This window comes from Crinia signifera, chromosome 2 (genome assembly GCF_055691185.1).
Source record: "Crinia signifera chromosome 2, ASM5569118v1, whole genome shotgun sequence".
In the NCBI taxonomy this organism is placed as follows: domain Eukaryota; kingdom Metazoa; phylum Chordata; class Amphibia; order Anura; family Myobatrachidae; genus Crinia; species Crinia signifera.
In genome coordinates, this window is record NC_139218.1 from 332,931,240 (window position 1) to 332,951,816 (window position 20,577).

The following is a 20,577-nucleotide window of genomic DNA, read 5'->3' on the forward strand; positions in this document are numbered from 1 at the left end:
TATTCAATTAAGACCATCTACACATTGTTGTATTGGTTTATTTCTTCTATATCCATTCTAAACGAGATAAACTTTACTCCAATCATTGGAGTCACAGATGTGTATGCAGGCTTCATCAACAGTCGTCCTGAGAGGACTGTGTGGTGTTCCTAGTTTTGTGACATGGCAGAAGAAGCTGGTTTGCGCATTGGGACATTTTATCTTTTGTGTTTGTTTACATAGTGAAAGGTATACAAAGTATTAACGGGAATGATAGAGAAATGATTTTCAGCAAAACCCATTACAATATCAATATACTGCAAAGCTATGACTAAAATTAGACTAAAATGTTCATCAAGATCTACTGACTAAAACTAAAATTGGCTAGCCCTTTTATTCAGATGTAAACACGTGGGTGGACTTCAACTTCCCCACATATTATGATGCAATCATGCAGACCAGAATAATGGACTGGACGAGATCGGAGGATGACCAACAGTGGGTTCAGCTTGAGGACTACTCTGCTGCTCTTTCACTATATCCATGGAGATCCAGGGCGCCTCTTCTATCCCATCCCACAGTTGGCCCCTCACTGGCTAGATGGAACAGGTTGAGGAGACATCCCTGGATTTCCCCCCTACCTCTTCTCTGACCCCACTCTTCGCCAATCCTGATTTCCCTCCTGGTTCTTCCAGCATACAATTTCGAATTTGGATGCGGAGGGGCATTCTAAGTGTTGGCCAGATGTTTGACTCTGGGAAGGGATTACCATTTGACTCTTTAGACAAAATGGTCTTTACCGAATGCAGAGATTTGGCGGTACCTACAGCTTAGACACTTTGCCCAAAGCCGGAAGGTGCAATTGGCCTGCAGCAGACCATTGACTACTTTTGAAAGCATTTGTCTGACATCTAGCCTACCACCACATTTTCTGTCTGTGTGCTACAAGTTATTAATTGAACATGAATGCCCTGACCCCTCTATGTTTCTAAGTGACTGGGAACATGACTTGAACATCTCCTTTACCCCTCTAGAGTGTAATAAGATTGTTTTAAATTCCTTTGCTAGCTCAGTTACACAGTTATTGAAACAGAATATAAGGCGCTTTCTCGTTGGTATAGATGTCCAAAATGTTCCCTAATGTTTCTAATCAAGGTTTGCGATGTAACTCTGCAGAAGGATCACCCCCTACATATTTGGTGGGAAAAATAATTTCTTCCAATAATTTCTTCTATGTATAGTGTGTACCCAGCTTTACCCTCAGAAGCAGTAGCAGTTTGATGGGTACACTTACAACATAGTATTAAGCAACAAACAAATCTGAATACACACACACACAATGCCTAACCATCTAACCTTGATTAAGATAGGTGAGCGTCTCTTCATGAAGTTTCACAGCGGGGGAGGTAGCCGTACACAGTACATACTGGAAAGGTAGGATCTTGTTTTCATTTTCAGTTGGCAGACTGGACTCTTCTTGCTTGAAGATAGGCAGGGCAAGAACATCACTGCAACAAAATAAACAATGTTCAGTGACACACGCACCATTGGGCATATGGAATGGATTATGATTTTGCGAGAGGTTGCAGGATGCCAGCCGAACTCACAGATTTTAAAGAGGTAATCATTTACAAAACCATGCCTCAGAAAGGATTGCCGTTTTTTAAAAAAAAGGCCACATTCGGTCGGCATCCCGCACCTATGGTGAACTCAAACACTACTACATATTCCCTTATAGGTCCAATGCAAGTATGAGAGACTCCACATTCCTATAGATGCATATTGAATCTGACCAGATAAAGAAGTTCAATGAAGTTTATTGGGAAAGTAAAAATAAAAGCCTATGGGAGTAAATTATTTGTAGGGCAGGAAGCATATAAAAAACACCACAGTTTGAACCATACAGTTAGCAAAAAACCACCTTGCTGCTTACCGGCAGCATAACACTGGTACAGTACATGAAGATATCTTCTGAAACAGGGCTGTAAGTACTAGTAATCTTTGCTGGGTAAGCACAAAGTGCAATGTGAAATGTAGAACATCGGAAACATGAATAAAGTGCTAGTTGGTAAGAATATTTACCTCGAGTACACAAGCATAACAATGTAGGTGATATTTTGGCAATTACAATTAGCCATATGCCCCTTTCCCACTGCAGCCTTAAAACGGTATATTGCCGATTTTTGAGGGCAAAATACCGTTTAAGGCTGCAGTGGGAAAGCGCCAGAGTTGAAATACCGTTTAAAGTTAAACGGTATTTCAACCCGTTTTCAAAGCAGTGTTTTAAACGGTAATCTACCGTTTAAGAGGCAATGGGAATGCATCTTAAACTGTATTCTTAATGTAAACAGGCTACAATTCGATTGGTTGTTGCCTGTGTTGTGACACTCCCCACAACCCTGAAAAGCCCATTAAAGTCACAGGCACTCATTTGTGCTGTAAAAACGTTTTGAAGAGCTAAAACGTTTTACCTGCAATGGGAATGGTACTTAAATGGCATTTAAAACTGTAATCTGCTGCAGTGGGAATGCTAAATACCGTTTAAGATTACCTGTAACTTATAACGGGTCTGCAGTGGGAAAGCAGCAATACTTACCTACTTTTAAAAACAAGTTTTAGGTACTAACATTTAATATACATACATACACTTAAATGCTTGTTGCAGGATATTCTATATAACATTAACTATATAGTGAAAACAATTAGCAAGTATTAATACAGGTTGAGTATCCGTTATCCAAATTATTCCAAAAACCATAGTACTAGTTAGGTTTGTTCCTAGAAACCTACTGGGTGCATCTGTAATTGGTACTACTGGGGAAATTATATGTAACTGGCACTAAATATGTACAAGAAAATGATTGCTTGGCATTCACATTCAGGTGTCTGAGATTGTATACCAACTTTGTTGGTTTCATGTTTTTGAAACCTTGTTTAATGCAAAATAAGATACCTTATTGAAATATAAAAATATTCCAAAATACGGAATAATATGTTATCCAAAATGCTTTTGGTCCCGAGCATTGGATTTAGGGATACACAACCTGTAATAACATTGCTTCCTGTAATTTTGGATTTATTTGTTTGCAACTATTTGCTGTGAATTTCTTCTAACCCAGCACAATGTACAGGATAAGAAATGTTATGACCCCTATGCAATAAATTCCAAATGCATAGCCATACTTGCCTACTTTTGAAACGCAAAACGAGAGTGTGTTTGCTATTCGCACAGGACCCTCAAACATAGTGAAACGGCATTTCAAACCCCCCCCCCCCCCCCACAATAAAAATAACAAACAGCTGCATAATGTGGGTTAGGTGAAATCCGGGAGATTGGTAGACTAATCAGGGAGAGAGGGAGATCACTGCTATTTCAGGAACTCTCCTGCACAGTGAGTTTAGGCAACTATGCAATCAGCATGAAGCTCTACACAATAAAGCATAACAGATCTTTGTCTTGCTTCTGTGTGGGTGTTTCCGTAATCTTGATTCAACAATACAGTGAGACAGATAGGAATATTTATGTGCATACAGTATTTATGTGCATACAGTTTATCTTACAGGAATATCACACTCTATGTAAAAGAGCAAATAGCTGTAGAACATTAACTGGCTGCTGCAGGGTTGTCTTTTTGAAGACAGATATTGGTTTCTTTTCCTTTTTTTTGCAATATGTCTTCATTGAACAGTAAGGGGATATTCAATCCCGGCCAAAATTTTCTCCAGGTGAAAAAAACTGCCCATATTCACCTTTTGGGTGTTCAATCATGGGCATTTTCCACCTGTTTTTGAGTACATTTTCACCCATGCCTTTTCACTTTTTGTGGGTGGCGAAATGGCATGGGTGAAAACGGCTGCAAATTCGTGGCAATTTGGCAGACACACTCAGTTTTCACCAATACTGGATTTTTCACCCAAGTGGAAAATCAGCAGTGGGTCCGAAGAAGCGAATTAATTTCGCCCGATTTTGACTAAGCAAGAGATTTTGGCTAGATGCACTGGAGATTTTGACTAAGCGATTTTGTCTAAGCAATGATGGATGATCTAGCCAAAATTGCCTTGCCTGCACAGTCAATCTATGCTAAACAATCTCTGCTAGACAATATTGACTAAGCAGGAGAAAAAAACAACGGATTATGCTTACGATAATTCCTTTTCTTCGGAATACTTCATGGCAGCCTTTACAATGGGTTTAACCCCTTCTTCCCCAAGTATAGACAGGTAGATTTTTTCCTAGGATCCTCCTCCTCTTCCTCCTTCCTACATAAGCCAGCTCCTCCCTCTGTCTTTGACTGTCTCCGCCATAGATCCTAGGAAAAAACGACAAATAAGGGAGGGATAATTATGGGCTGCCATGAAGTATTCCGAAGAAAAGGACATATCGTAAGCATAATCCGTTGTTTTCTTCTTCCTACTTCATGGCAGCCTTTAAAATGGGATGTACCAAAGCAGAAAATTGGGAGGGAATACTATACCTTAGGCCATAGCCTGACTTAGGACCTTTCCACCGAACTGGTCCCTTGCAACGTCCAGTGCATAGTGTCTGGAAAACGTGTGAATAGATGACCATGTTGCTGCTTGACATATGTCTCTCACTGACACGTTCGCCTCTTTAGCCCATGACACTGCTCTCGCCGAGTGTGCCTTAATGATGTTCGGGACTTGACGGCCAATCTTTTTATATGCAAATGTAATGGTTTCCTTCAACCACCTAGAAATGGTTTGCTTCAACGGTGGGAGTCCTTTCCTTGCACCTAGAGGGACCACAAATAATGAATCAGTGGACCTGAAGCTCTTCGTCCTGTCCAAGTATATTTTCATGGATCTGACGACATCTAACATATGAAGATTCTTTTCTCTCTCATTTGCTGGGTTTGGAAAAAAACACGGCAGGTGAATTTCCTGATTAAGGTGAAAAAATGATACTATTTTAGGCAAAAAAGCTGGATTTGTTCTTAGCACCAAATGATCATGAAAATTTTCAAGTAAGGCTCCTTTGCCCACAGAGCTTGAAGTTCTCCTACTCTCCTCGCTGATGTGACAGCCACTAGGAAGACAATTTTCCATGTTAGAAATTTCAACTTGCATCTATCCATTGGCTCGAATGGGGGTACCATGAGAGCATTCAACACCAAATTAAGATCCCACTGGGGAACAATTGATTTGACTCTTGGACGTAGTCTTTTGATAGCTTGACAGAACTGTCTTATTAAGCCGTGATCTGAAAGTCTCATGTCCAATAGGACGCTAAGTGCAGAAATATGAACCTTTAATGTAGCCACTGCCAAACCCTTGTGAAAACCATTACAAAGGAATCTCAATACTTGAGGAATTCCGGCTTTCATGAAATCACACTTATCTTTTGCCCATTCTGCAAACACTTTCCAAATTCTATAATAAATAGACGACGACACCTTCTTTCTTGCTTGCAGAAGGATGTCGATTACTGCTGATGACAAATTCTTATTCTTCAGAATCTGACTTTCAATCTCCAGGCCATTAAATGCAACTCCTCTGGTTCTTGGTAATACACTGGTCCCTGCTTCAGGAGGTTGGGTATCGGGGGTAACACGAATGGGGGTGTTACCGACATGCTCTCCACTACCGGGAACCAAGCCCGTCTCGGCCAGTACGGAAGGACAATAATGACTTCTGCTTGTTCCTCTCTGACTTTCTTCAATATCCTGTGGATTAATGCAAACGGTGGGAACACGTAACCCAGACTGAACTGCCAACTCTGTGACAAGGCATCCACTCCTGACGAGCCCCATGTCGGGTACCTTGAAAAGAATCTTGGAAGTTTCTTGTTCATTGGAGTTGCCATTAAATCTATTTCGGGCTGTCCGAATCGATCCACTATGGTCTGAAAAACTGCATCGTCCAACTCCCATTCTCCTGGAATGATACAGTTTCGACTTAGGAAATCCGCCACCTGATTCTTCTTTCCTGGGACATGCAGAGCTGAAATCGAGAGTAAGTTGTCTTCGGCCCAATCCATGATGTTCTTTACTTCTAACATCAGTGATGCACTCTTCGTTCCTCCTTGATGGTTGATGTACGTCACTGTGGTAACGTTGTCTGAGAAGATACGAAGATGTGCCCCACTGATTTCTTCCTGAAAACTTTCGATCGCACGGGATACTGCCCTTAACTCTCTTATATTGGATGAACATTCTGCTTCTTGTGGGTACCACAATCCTTGGCAATTTTTGTTCAAGAAATGCGCTCCCCATCCTCTTGCGCTCGCATCCGTTGTGATGACCTTGAACTGCGGACTTCACAACAACGAAGTTCTTTGACTCAGGCAATCACTTTCCCACCATAGAAGCGACTCCTTTACCGAACAAGGAATTTCTATCATTTTGTCCATAGAAAATTGTCCTCTTGAATACTTTAGAAGAGCCCACTGGTACGGCCTCATTCTCCACCTTGCCCATGGTACGATATCGATGGCCGAAACCATTCCTAACAGGCTTAGCGCCACTCCTAATGAGACGTATCTTTTTGAATGGACCATTTGAAGCAATTCCTGGATCTTCTCGCACCTTTTTTCGGATAATGATATCTCGAATTTTATAGTGTCTATTTTTATCCCTAGAAACTGTATGCTTTGTGATGGTGTTAAGTGACTTTTGTCCCAATTTATGATCCAACCGTGATCTTGTAGAAATTGTATAATTTGTCCTGATGCCTTTACTGCTTCTTCTTCCGATCGACCTGCTATTAGCAAGTCGTCCAGATAGGCCCAAATCATAATGCCCTTCCTTCTGAGACATGCTATTAGGGTTACCAGAACTTTCGTGAACACTCTTGGTGATGATGTGAGGCCGAATGGCGAACATGTGAACTGGAAGTGCTCTTTTTTGATACAGAATCTCAGGTACTTTCGGTCTTCTTTTTGAATGGGAACATGGAAATAGGCATCCCTTAGATCTATGGACACTAGATAGTCTTTTTGCCTTAAACACATAAGGATTGTTTTTGACGTTTCCATATGAAATTTTTTCTTCCATATGTTTTTGTTTAGCCTTCTCAAATCTAGAATAGTTCGGAATCCTCCGGACACCTTCTTTACTACAAACAATCGGGAATAAAACCCTGAACCTTCTTCTGACAGAGGGACTTTTTCTACTGCTCTTGAGTTTATCAATCCCTTTAAAACTTTCCTTTAAAGCTTCTTTCTCCTCTCTGGATACTGGAAGTCTTGATACCAAAAATGGATTCATTCTTGGTCTTGTAAGGAATTCTAACCGATATCCTTCTTTTATTATGTTTATGACCCATTTGTCTTGAACCGACTGGATCCACATTTTCACAAAACCTTGTAACCTCCCCGCTACTGGCAAAGTTTCCACGGGGGCTGGATAGTCATTGTCTCTGAAAACCTCTCCTGGTTGACTGACGAAAAAATGCTCTGGAAGTTGCGGGAGCATATCTGTCCCTATAAGGGCGACCTGGTCTAGAGGACCTTGCTTGCCTGAAGCTCTGTCTTGGGTACACCGTCCCAAACTTTCCTCTTTTGTCCTGAGGGAGCCTGACTGACTTCCCCCCAGACATTCTCTGTATCATTACATCCAACTTGGTTCCAAATAGAAATGAGCCTTCATAGGGTAACATTGCTAACCTATTCTTAGAGTGTGAATCCGCCGCCCAGGCCCTAAGCCACAAGGCTCTTCTAGCCAAAACTCCTGATGTAACAGCCTTTGCTGCATAGTCAATGACATCTAATGATGCCTCACACATGTACTCGACCGCCATTTGTATGTTTGTCAACTTCTTACTGATCTGATCTCTAGGAGTTTTCTCCTGAAGATCATCCTGTAATGCTCCGCACCACAACCTAAGAGCTCTGGATGTGGATGCAACCGCCACTCCAGACCTCAGATATGGAGCTTGCTATATGTAATCTTTTGAACGCATTCTCCATTCTTTTATCCATTGGATCTTTCAGTGAAGCTCCATCCTCTAATGGAATAGTTGTTCTATTGGACAGCTCAGCTACTGCTGCGTCCACTTTTGTAATGGCACACCATTTCAAAAATTCCTCATCTTGTACCGGATACATACGATCTAACCTTTTAAACGTACCCACTCTTTTATCCGTATTGAGCCATTCTTTCAATATAATGTCTTTCACCATTTTGTGCACAGGAAAACACCTTTTCTTCTTTCCTCTATCTTCAAACAACACGTCACTTTCTGACTTGCTAGGCTCCTTATAATTTAATGCTTTATGTAAGTTTTTTAACACTAACTCCACCACATCTAAATCAAATTGACGGTCCTCCTCGACCAATTCTCCAGATTCCACACTTGAAACACATGATCCATTATCATCAGAGAAATTCTGTACTATATCTTCGTCATAGCTAAGGCTAGTCTGTGACCTAGACCTCTTGCTATTAAACTCATCTTTGGACACAAAATTCTTTTTTATCCACTCCATGATGTTATTTAATTGATCCGAAACTGAGGGTTCTGGATTTCCCTGTTTTGAACACTCCATACATAATGCTTCTTCTGCATCTCCAGATAATGCTTTATCACATGCTAAACACGCTTTATTCACATTCTTCTTCTTGCACAATTTCTTCCTTGGTGCAGGAGGCACACTATAACAAAACAAGATAGAAGCCCTTACTAACTAACAAAGAAAAAACTTTGCTATTAACCAGTCCTCTGTGAGGACCTACCTGGGCAGCAATGTGGGTAATTTCTGAGAGGCTTCCTCCATAATGTCCAGTGTAGCGATTCTTTAAGACCACTCTCCTGTGGAAACCGCCATGCTGTCTTGAACACAGCGTTTTTTATCCACAACCAGCGTGCGCTATACTTCCGGCTTCCATACAGCCCCGCCGGAAGTCGTCATAGGACGCTGACTGCAGTGGAACGCAGCGTTCATCCGGCGTGCGCGTCATAGCGCTACTGCTGGAACGCATAGTGATCTCACTGTGTGGCGCCGCATGAGCCGGCCCGGCCGCTGCGTCCCCGCGCTGACATGCGGGACGCCAACATGCTTCCAGCTCACTGACCATTTGCCGGACCACCTGCAAGCCGTAACCGGCAGCTAGCTTCAAAGTACATGTCACTCCAGCGCCTGTATGAGTGTTTTAATACTCTTCTCCTTGGTATCGCCGCCGGCCCATACCAGATGAAGAGAATACCAGGCTCCACCATTCCCTATGCTGCCCAGGACGACCGCAAAAACCAGCCAGCCGTAAGTACAAAAAATAACAAAACCTATGCTCACACTACCTGCCTAAACTGAGGAGACAGGAAAAAGACTAAGGGAGGAGAGGGAGGAGCTGGCTTATGTAGGAAAGAGGAGGAGGATCCTAGGAAAAAATCTACCTGTCTATACTTGGGGAAGAAGGGGTTAAACCCATTGTAAAGGCTGCCATGAAGTAGGAAGAAGAAATAGGGAGATTTTGGCCAACCTTCTAGGAAATTTTGACTATCTAGTCAAAATCTCCTGTTAAAAGTTCTCCGTTTGTACACCCCTTAAGTGACTGATTTTGTAGTTGTGTTGTTCATTTGGAGTGCCATGGATGGCATTTCAGTCTGCGTGTGGTGTGATGGGAAGCTGGAAACACACTACAAGGTGCTCACACTTTGGCACTGCTGTCCAAATTTGTTGGCTAATATTTATCCGCGGGTTTATTCGTTGGAGATGTGAGAAGGCAGTCAGCACTCCATTACATATCTGGTGGGATTATCCTTTCCTTCAGCCTTATTGGCATACAATTGTAGAAGTGCTAGCATTATTCATAATGAAGACCTGCCCTTCTATCCCAGCTTCTGGCTTTTACATTTTACGCACAGACCTTGATCTCTCTTTAAGAAAACGTTACTCCACCATATCCTTAGTGCCTCCAAAGCAAGTATTCCTGTTCATTGGAAATCGATCATCCTCTCTATGAAGGAGTGGTGTGCCCGGCTAGATTATATGACAATGGACAACCTTATTTCAACACGAAGGAAAATAATCAATTCTTCACAGCCACCTGGTATCCATGGCTGGCTTAAAAGGAATCATCATTATAGATCCTCTCACTAAGGTCCAGATGTATCAAGCTTCAAAAAGTGATAAAATGGAGAATGATAAACTTCCAGCCAATCAGCTTCTACCTGCCATGGTACAGGCTGGCTGTTGATCACTCTCCACTTCATCACTTTTTGAAGCTTGATACATCTGGTCCTGAGGGATCTCATCTGTAGCCCTAATTTGACCCATTTACAAAATTAGCTGAGCCCTGAGACATCTGGGGGTGGGGGTTCCTTTTACCCTTTTTAAACACACACACACACACACATAAGCTCTCTTGCCTGGAGTGGAACAATACCTTATTAATGCTTTATGTATTTGCACAGCCAGGGAGTATGGACAGGGTAACATTGGACAGCATTTTATATACACGCTAGACATTGGAGTTCTGAATTTTTGCCATATACTACATTGTCCAGCTAGGAAAGCCTTCTGGCTTTGCGTGTAAGGACAGGAGGGTGTGAGCTCCTCAACCACGGATGGAAATCACAAACCCTGAAACACAAACACACACACACACACACACACACACACACAATTCCCCCTGTAGGGGGAAAGTTAAACAAAAGAAGAATCAGAGCAGGCCATGGTTCCTTTTGTAACTGGCTGTATATCAGGGGAGAAACCCACAACTATACACAAAGGTCAGCATGGAAAGAATGCTTTTACAACTTTCTGCTTTGAAGACATGACTGCAGGCACACAACAAATGAGTTAACCAGTTACAAATTGCCCATCATTGCATAGCCAAACCGACATTGTCAAAAAGGATTGCAGCCCATCTAGTCTCAATAAAGCCGACCAAATCAAACAAAGCATTATCTTATATATTTACACCTGTCTAGTGTCTGCCTGTAACTGAAACACTGCCATCTGCTGGCAATGAGTGAAACTACATCTCTTTCTCTCTCACACACAGGCAATCACAAGGTAGCAGACAAGCTTTCAAAGCTTTTACTTCGAGCTAGCTTATGTGCAGTGCCAGACTACCGCAACATGTATAAGATACAATCTGGTACAAGTTTTGGGTGGTGCTGGCGCTCTGGGGTTGCCGTGAGGGATGGATAATGTCTGTGGTCACTGGTGTTAGGATCTTTCACAGTGGGCAAAAACTGTAGGCTGGGTGTTGTGAAAATAGACCGGTGTTGATCTGTTGACCTTAGTAACCTGTCCCACGATGAGAGATGTTTAAATCAGGGGGACTTGTGGCTGGGAGTTCTAAGGATGTGGGTCTCTTGCTTCTGGGCTGTGGTGTTGATACCTCAGATGTAAGGGGATGAGTCAGAGTAAGTCAATTTAAATGCAGATGTTGCTGTAGTGATTTCCCCTTAAGTTCTGTTGAATCAGCATGCACTCCTTGCCTGGATTGTTCCGTGTGTGGAAGTTAGATGGCAGGAGGGGCAGATAAATGAGGATAACTGAAGACTAGTGCTTAAATCCAAGCACCATTGAAAAGGTCCCTCTAAGGGACGAAACGTGTTTAGTACCCGCACACCCCCCCCCCCCCCAATATCATATCTTAACGATTTTCAATTGTATCATCGTTTTTACAGTTAAATAAAATTGTGCTTGGATTTAAGCACTACTTGTACCAGTTTTAACCAAGGGGGAGGAACAGGACTCCCCCTAAGGGTGCGAGCTGCTAAGGGTTCAGCCCCCTTCCGAGCGCTGTGCTAACACCATTTATGCGCATCTTGTATAAGATACAAAACTGAGAGTTGTAATGTCTCGGTGTGAGCAGATATTTACCTGCACATGCTACAACCAGGCTAACCATTCCACATGCACCAGGCTCCATATATGCTGCATTTACCCAATAACAATGCCACTATTGAAGGATATGTGGCAGTGACTGGGGGGGGGGGGGGGGGAGAATTATCCAGTTCTACATTATCACACATTAGCTTTCCTTGGTTGCACTGTCAATTAAAAAAAAAAAAAAATGGGAAAAGCAGCCAACAATGGTGTATACATACTGTGCAATTGTAGCTACAATTTTGATTATATAGTCAAAATAGAACAGTAAGTTCGCCTACAATCGCACAGTGTTTAGGAGGCTTGCGTTACTGATGCACGGCCCAGCAGCACCAATATCGCAAGGAAAAATAGACTGTGCCAGCAAAGTCTATTTCACCTGTAGAATGTATCTGGTCTAGGGCCAAATAGCAAGACAGTCAAAACCGCACGTGCAGCTAGAAAAATAGCATAGTCAAAATAGGATAGAAATAGTGTGAAGACACCTTAAAGCTCTCCATCTACTAGAGCAGGGGTTCCCAATCTTTTTTGAATCACGGCACCCTAGAGTATCAAAATTTTTTCACGGCACCCCTAGGCCAAAAATAAATTTATTAGATTGGGTTTATATGTGATTCTTTGGGTCAGTTATGTGGTAAAGGACAGGATTTGCGTCTGTTTGTACACATTTTATTAATGGCAGCCACCAGCATTGCTTTTGCTCATAAATAATTAACCATTAATAATTTGAGTTGGTCCTGGACTACCAACCCAGGGCACCCCTGCATGTGTCCCGAGGCACCCCAGGGAGCCACGGCGCACAGTTTGGGAACCACTGTACTAGAGTGAGATTTCCCAATCACTACAGCCTTGAGAACAACCTAACCACAAAAAGCCAGATTTAACATAATCAAGTTAACAAATTCTTGTTTCTGGTTTAAACAAATTACCAAATGTATGTCATTGTATGGATGGCGCGCCAAATAAGTCGAGATCAGCAAGGGTTCCTTCTTAGCACACCACCATTTGTTTTAAAGATTGCAAAAATGATTAACATACAGTAGCAAACATTTGCTTTTAACCAACCATACAAACACTGACCAACTACATTCTCAATTACTTTGTTTTAATACAATTCCTCCTACTCCTCACCATTCCGAGGTGAAGTACCACCAGTGATCACTAGAGGCTGCTCGACGACCCAAATCCCCCCTTAGCAGAAAGTGAAAGCAAAATGATATGTTCTACCTAGTTGGATATGGAAAGAGGTAGCTGTGAGGACCGAGATTGGAAGATAGGAACAGATAGGGACTTAGCCGGGCTTTTAACTAGTACCATATAACCACCTAGGTTAGAAAATAAAAATGTTTTGAAGTGTTTTGTTAAAAATAAAAACAGAATATTTAGTCTCTTGGTTATTCTGCTTGCTACTCTAAAAACATGTAGACAATTATGGCTGGAACCTGAATTGCATTTCTATTCATGTATTTTTCAAGTGAAACCTTGTATATTGCTATAATGTTATACGGCTTATCAAAAATATTTATAAAAAAAAAATTTGCAGAACACATCCCTTCTGTTAAGTCCCATACCCATATAGTGATTTTGGGTTCATTTTTAAGCAATCTGTCTAAATCGCTTTGAAAGTAAGCGAAGATCGCTCTATTTTTACAGGCCATAGCGACAGTGATGCACGGCCCCACCTGTCACCATCGCATGACTAGATTTTCACTACAATGCAGTCAAAATCTAGTAAAATCGCTAGAGGTCTCATTAGAGAACACTGGCCTGCACAAATCGCTGGTGCATCGCATGGGGCTCCAGTCACCCCATATGTACTGTGCTTTAGTGGCTTGGAATTATGTAGTACTTTGTTCAGGAGGTTTGAGCCATTTGCCAGGGTGCTATGCATATAGTTTCTCGTATACAGTAGACAAGGACAAAGGCTTGCCATTTAGCTGATAAAGCAGACAGGTTTACCTTCGAGAACTTTCATCTGCGGCCACTGTTTTTGTAAAGCAGTCTGGACTTGGCTTATATGGATCTGGAGAAGAAAGCTTTGAATTCCATGAATATTATATAGCGGTCCTAGATAAAACAATCCATAGCTCCAGACCCACTATGCAGACAGCTAAAAATCAGATCCAGTTAGACATTTAGCTACTTTTGACTGACTAATAGACTGCAAGTGGCATTGAAGTGTTACAGGGTATTCAGTCAATTCAGTCACATGAAAAGAAACTGGTTTGGTTTTGAAAACAGTACCTGATCGTGAAAGTGAAAACAATTTGTCAATCATATAGGACCCTATGTGTACTCTAACCAGAATTACTTTTTGGACAGACATGTCAACACCGCCACTACAAGGCTCAAATCGGAATAAATGATCACATCAACCAGGTAGTGGGAAATATAAACACAATGGGCCCTTTACCAGCATCACACCTAGCTAACAAGTACCAAACTGCTGCAATGACCAATGAGAAAAAGCTTTGGCCCTTACGAATGTTCCAAATGCAGCCAAGAACCAGGGAAAATAAAGAGTTAAGAAATCAACATATGTTTTCATATCTGCTGAGTAAAATAGGTGATGTAAAAACCTAATAGTGTGTACACACGGTTAGATTTGGCTTCCAATGTTCCCAATATAGGGAACATCGGAAGCCAAATCGCATGCTTTTTTAGGGCTTGCGAGACCGATGCGCGCTCCGTATGAACACAAATCGGCAGCCAGATAGAGAGGGCAGGCAACACTATATAGTGCAAATATGCACTATACAGTGTAAATTGTGCCCCTCTGGCATGCCGTGAGATGCGAGTCCCGATGCCCGATCTGCCGTGTGTACACACCTTAATTCACATATAAAACTAGTGCCCTTATAATGCAAGAAAGCTGAAAGAGTGGCCTTTTAGGTTTTTCTCAAATACCCTGTAAGGCCAACAAACAAGCTGCAATATGTACAAAAGTTGTGAAATGATTTAAACAAAAAAAAACACACAATATCTAAATATAAAATAAAGGAGTGTGCCATATTGTATAAACCTGTTTTTTATTAAATGGATGGATACTATAAACATATCTGTATCATAAAATATAATTAGACTGGCATATCAAGTGAAGTCACCCAGTGAAAGTGTGTGCGAGGCATGGCCTGACACGCATATGCTCTTCTCAGCAGAGGTATGGCAGATCCTGACTGAAGCAGACTTTCCTCTAGAGATACATTTTGATTGATATGCCCGTCTAATTATAGTTGATGGTACGCCTCTAGTATATTAATTTTATGCTGCACTAATAAAATAAAGGTTTTATGCACTATGGAGCATCCCATGGTTTGTGTTTTGACAGGTGTTTAGCCACATACACAAACATTATAGGCAGGTGTGGGAAAAATAATGCAAAAAAAAAATATAGAACGTTTTATAATGACTTCTTTTAATAAATTAACAAAATGCAAAGTGAGGATCGAGATGGTACGAGAAGACTGATTCGCTGAAAGCCAAGGATCAGGCAATGGCTATAACCTTGTACGCAGCTATTATGTAAAGGTGCATATACACGGTGCAATTTTGGCTTACAATTTTGACTATGTAGTCAAAATAGTATAGAAAGTTAGCCAAAAAAGTGTTGCACCCCTGTGAGGTTGGTATAGCATGGATAAATAGACTGGGCAGGCAAGGTATAAGAGTTGAAAGACAAGGCTCTGTGAAACAGGTGCCGGACGGGGTCCCGACAGTCATTAACCCGACGTCGGGATCCCAACTGTTAAAACACAGGCGGCCGTCGGCTATTCTCCCTCATGGGGGTCCACGACCCCCATAGAGGGAGAATAGAATAGGTGGTGAGCCCAGCGAGCCACCGTGCCCGCAAGGGGCTTTGTTGAGCTGGCCAGTCGGGATCCCGACTGTCAGAACGGCATACCACACCCCTGTGAAACAGCTTTGGTGGGTTAATCATTTTAACTCTAGGAGTGGTGAAACAAGACGTGTTCCTAAACAGGGATAGTTTGTGAAATTGGATCCTGCACTGAATTTAGGAGGGGTTGAGATGATGCCTTATTAATCTATGAGGCCGTGACGTTAGAGGATTGGGTCATGAAGACTGATGACAAATATTTGGGAAAATCCGAGCCATCAGGAAAGCTCTCAGAAGTAGAAACGGTTAGAAGTGCGCTATATGTGGGTATATGACTGTAGTAGACCTAGTTGTAGTGACCCATTTAGTGGGAAAATATTTTTATTTACAAGTCACCTTACATGTACTACCAGATTTATAGTTTACTTGATCACATGCCCCTTATGTAAGGAAAATTGACAGAACCTTCCATGAACGTATGGCGCTACACCAGTGGTTCCCAAACTGTGTGTGCCTAGGCACCCTGGGGTGCCTTGTATTGGTGGTCTAGGACAAATTCATTATAGTTATGGGCAAATCAATAGGCAAAACCAGAGTTGGTGGCTGCCAACCATGGAATATGTGGGCAAACAAAAGCTTATTTGGTTCCTCAATACATAATTGATCCTAAGGAGAACATATAAAACACAATTTATTTCATTAAATTTTTGTTTCTAAATTTACAACAAGAAACTTTTGACCTAGGGATGGGGATGGGACTTTTCCCTTATTTCAGATTTTCGGAAAGAAGGGGATTTCACTGTTAAATCGGAAAATGGCAAAAAAATCGGAAATCGGAAAATCGAAAAAAAAAAAAAAAAAAAAACAGCAGCGGATCGAATTATTCCCTGAGAATGATCATAGTGACCAACCGTTTGCACACCTTTTTTTTTTTTTTCTACAAGCAGGGCTATATAATACACAATATACCTATATCAATGAGAAGGGTTAATAGGTTTCTGAAGCTGTTACTTTGTGAATCCAGATGGATTATCAGGCTGGGTACGATTCTCAGAGGGGTTACACGAAAGTATGGGCCTCCTTTGCTTTTTAATGACATTTGATATGTATTACTGTTGATGATTTGTGTTTTTTTTCATCTGAAATATTATTCTAGAATAATTGTGTATATAAATTTTTTTCCTTTAAGTTTTGAGAAAAAGATTTTACGCAGTATGGAATGTGCAGCTGCAATTCCCTCCATAGCATAGTCTATTTTGATCGAGCTGCTGGGGGTATAGCGTCGGAATTTATTGTGATCTACTATTTTTGTTAGAGATAAACTCTAATTGTGCTATGTATTGCCTTTAGCAGGATTTTACTATGTATGGCACATTTGTTTGTTGACACGCGATGTACTCTAGTTCTGTAGCTACGGCAGTGGGTGGTTGTGAGGACGTCATTGCTAGGCATCTTCCATGGTCCTGGGATATGGCAAGTGATTTATTGTCATTTGTGTCCTAATGACGGGGGTCATACCAAATAGGTGTTAATGATATATTTCATATGTGGGTTGAAACACAGCCATTAACTGAAACAGCTGTGTAGGAGGCTTAAAACTGGGTAAGGGACAGCCCAACTATTAAAAAATCTGAGGTTGTGGAAGACTGTTCCATGTCACGCACCATGGCAAGACTGTGCACAGCAACAAGACACACAAGCACCAACTGCCACACCAATAGGGTGCATTATTACTTGCCCATAATTGTCTGCACCATCAAGCTTGGTGTGGAACAATCAGGCACCAGAACAATACCACCCTATAAGAGTCAGACTTTACATCTCAGCAAACCCTCCCTCTAGGTCCTGCTAACCGGTGCCTATAAACAACCCAGGGGACTTTTCTCCATGTGCAGTTCTACATAACGGCATCAGTAGTTGTTATATACCTACGCATTACAACAGGGCTCAACAAAAAACGGTCGCCACGGCGACCAGATTTTTTGCAGAGAGGGAGGAAGCAGAATTTGGTCGTCGGCAGCCCGACCTCCCGTCTCCCCATTCCTGTCAGGCCAGTGTGGTCCCTGACCCCCACCCCTACTCCCCATGTTCGCAGCAGCAGTAGAACACATTTTTAAAACATACTTGGTCCTGACTCCTGCAGCAGCCAATAGAAGTCCCCAGTGCCGCCGCTGCCTCATCCAATCACTGCAGGGCAGCCTGAGACCTCTGATCTTCCTTCACTGCAGTGCGTCATCCTGACAGACGCCGGGCAACGAGACCCCGCAGAGCTGACTCTCCCGCTGTGTGGATCAGCGAGGGAGACCGCGGCTACTACCCACTAATTAAACAGGGGTCTTTCCCCCAGCCCCACCTCTGCTCTCGGGGCACAGTGCACTGAGCCCCCACCGCTTCTTGCTGCGGGACAAGCCCGGCTTCCAGTATGCAACCCCTGGGCAAAAGGGCAAGTCACCCCTAGCATCAAGCATGCAACCCGTAGCAATGAGCATGTAGGTAAATGGCACTTATGTGACGTAATATGTACTAAGCGTTACAGCGTGTGGTATTATATGTAACGGGCATGCCGTTGTTTTGTAGAATGTGTAATGGGCATTACGGTGTGTGGCATAACGTGTCATGGGCATTATGGCATGTGAAATAACATGTAATGGGTGTGTGACATGTGTAATAGGCATTGCAAAAAAAAAATCCACGCTTTTTTAGTTTGTCTGGCTCCTACACTTTCATGTTGGCTCCTAGATTTTAAAAAAATCTGTCAAGCCCTGCATTACAAATATGCTGGTTATGAATGTTAACAGGCTGATGTACAAGTACCCAGTTAACTTTCCATAGATTTTTTTCTCTCTGTAGGTGGTCAGGTTTAAACACTTTATTATTGCAAAGACGCACACCCATCTACTACTTGATGCCACCTGGCTGGAAAAAAAATTCTGGGAAGAATGCCATACCTAGTGTTCATTCTAGCACTCGCCATCTTTGAAAACCCATGCGGTTCCTCTTCCCTGCCTGAGGTGTCACTGTCTGCTGTAGTGCTTCTAGCACAGTGTGGTCTGCATATCAACACTGATATGCAAACAAGACCTGTGCTAGAAACACCACAGCAGACAGCGACACCCCAGGCAGGGAACAGGAACTGCATGGGTTTTCAAATCTGGCGGGTGCTAGAAAGAACACGAATACCACTGACAAACCTTCCCACAATTATAGAGGTTGGTATAGGTACTTAAAAAGTGATTTGTGAAAGTACAAAAAGGTAAAGGCATATTCGTTCAGTGAACAAAATGTGTAAATTAGAAAACTTTACAACAAGCCAGTGTTATGGCTAAACATTAAAAAGCATAGAGATTCTCAAAACGGTTTGCCTTAGGAATGTTTCCCAACTGGTGTTACAACTTTGAATGTTCTAAGCGGCTGACATGACAGACTGAACATCTGTACTGTAAACAGAGAATTCACAGCTTTAGCAAAAAGGAAAAACTAAACAAACTACTGATTTCATCATTTCTGTGATGGAAACAAACTATGGAGATAGGTCATAATGAAATGAGTCATCTAACTAAGCATGCTATGGTTTTGTAGACCTTGCTAGCTGCTATCAAAATACTGCATTCCAGGTGCCAAATGATGACAGCTTACTTAGCAATACATGAAGGTACAGAAATTACCTTCTAACATTTGAGAGTCTGGTATCCAATAGGTAGTCTGATCTGGATCCCAGCGTGGCCTGATGGCCAGGATCCAGCTTTCATTCAATTCAACGGAAGTTGAATAGTGCCGGAAAGGAGGTCCCGGGGATATTTAATTCAGTGCACTGCTATGTCAGATAATGCCTGTACTAACCACTTGTGTTTAGTCATGAGAATATGCCTTCTCCGACTTGCCTTAGGGAGAATATGCCTTCTCCGACTTGCCTTAGGGAGAATATGCCTTCTCCGACTTGCCTTAGGGAGAATATGCCTTCTCCGACTTGCCTTAGGGAGAATATGCCTTCTCCGACTTGCCTTAGGGAGAATATGCCTTCTCCGACTTGCCTTAGGGAGAATATGCCTTCTCCGACTTGCCTTAGGGAGAATATGCCTTCTCCGACTTGCCTTAGGGAGAATATGCCTTCTCCGACTTGCCTTAGGGAGAATATGCCTTCTCCGACTTGCCTTAGGGAGAATATGCCTTCTCCGACTTGCCTTAGGGAGAATATGCCTTCTCCGACTTGCCTTAGGGAGAATATGCCTTCTCCGACTTGCCTTAGGGAGAATATGCCTTCTCCGACTTGCCTTAGGGAGAATATGCCTTCTCCGACTTGCCTTAGGGAGAATATGCCTTCTCCGACTTGCCTTAGGGAGAATATGCCTTCTCCGACTTGCCTTAGGGAGAATATGCCTTCTCCGACTTGCCTTAGGGAGAATATGCCTTCTCCGACTTGCCTTAGGGAGAATATGCCTTCTCCGACTTGCCTTAGGGAGAATATGCCTTCTCCGACTTGCCTTAGGGAGAATATGCCTTCTCCGACTTGCCTTAGGGAGAATATGCCTTCTCCGACTTGCCTTAGGGAGAATATGCCTTCTCCGACTTGCCTTTGTAGAACTAGGTCTGCAATGCTGTTTTGTGCCCTTTGCACAGCGCTAGGGCACAAAACAGCATTGCAGACCTAGTTAAGCTGAATTGAATAGCTCCAATTGATTTATACCGATTAAAATAAATTTGACAAGACGATATTATGGTCTTTAAGAGCCAGTGGGGTATAAGATCTTTCGAAGTAGAGGGATAACCAGAAGTGATTTGGTTCCTCCAAGCTCCAAAGCGATAATTGAGAGGGAGATAAGATCGTCCTTGAGCAAAGAGCAGACTAATAAACCAGTGGCACTACATTTTCTGCAAATGGGCCACCAGCTCTCAACCCGGAAATACATGGTGATGGAATGGGTTCCACAACTGAACAGGGTTATAACAGGGGCCTTATATTATT

General features: G+C 42.4%; 1 protein-coding gene across 1 annotated transcript in view; it reads right to left on the minus strand.

Moving 5' to 3' along the window:
- The window catches only part of TFCP2 (transcription factor CP2), a 71,865-nt gene that overhangs the window by 42,791 nt on the left and 8,497 nt on the right, over positions 1–20,577 (minus strand). The window contains exon 2 of the mRNA XM_083169442.1: positions 1,336–1,487. Within this exon, the coding sequence (XP_083025568.1) occupies positions 1,336–1,487 (152 nt within the window). The remainder of the gene's footprint in view (positions 1–1,335; positions 1,488–20,577) is intronic.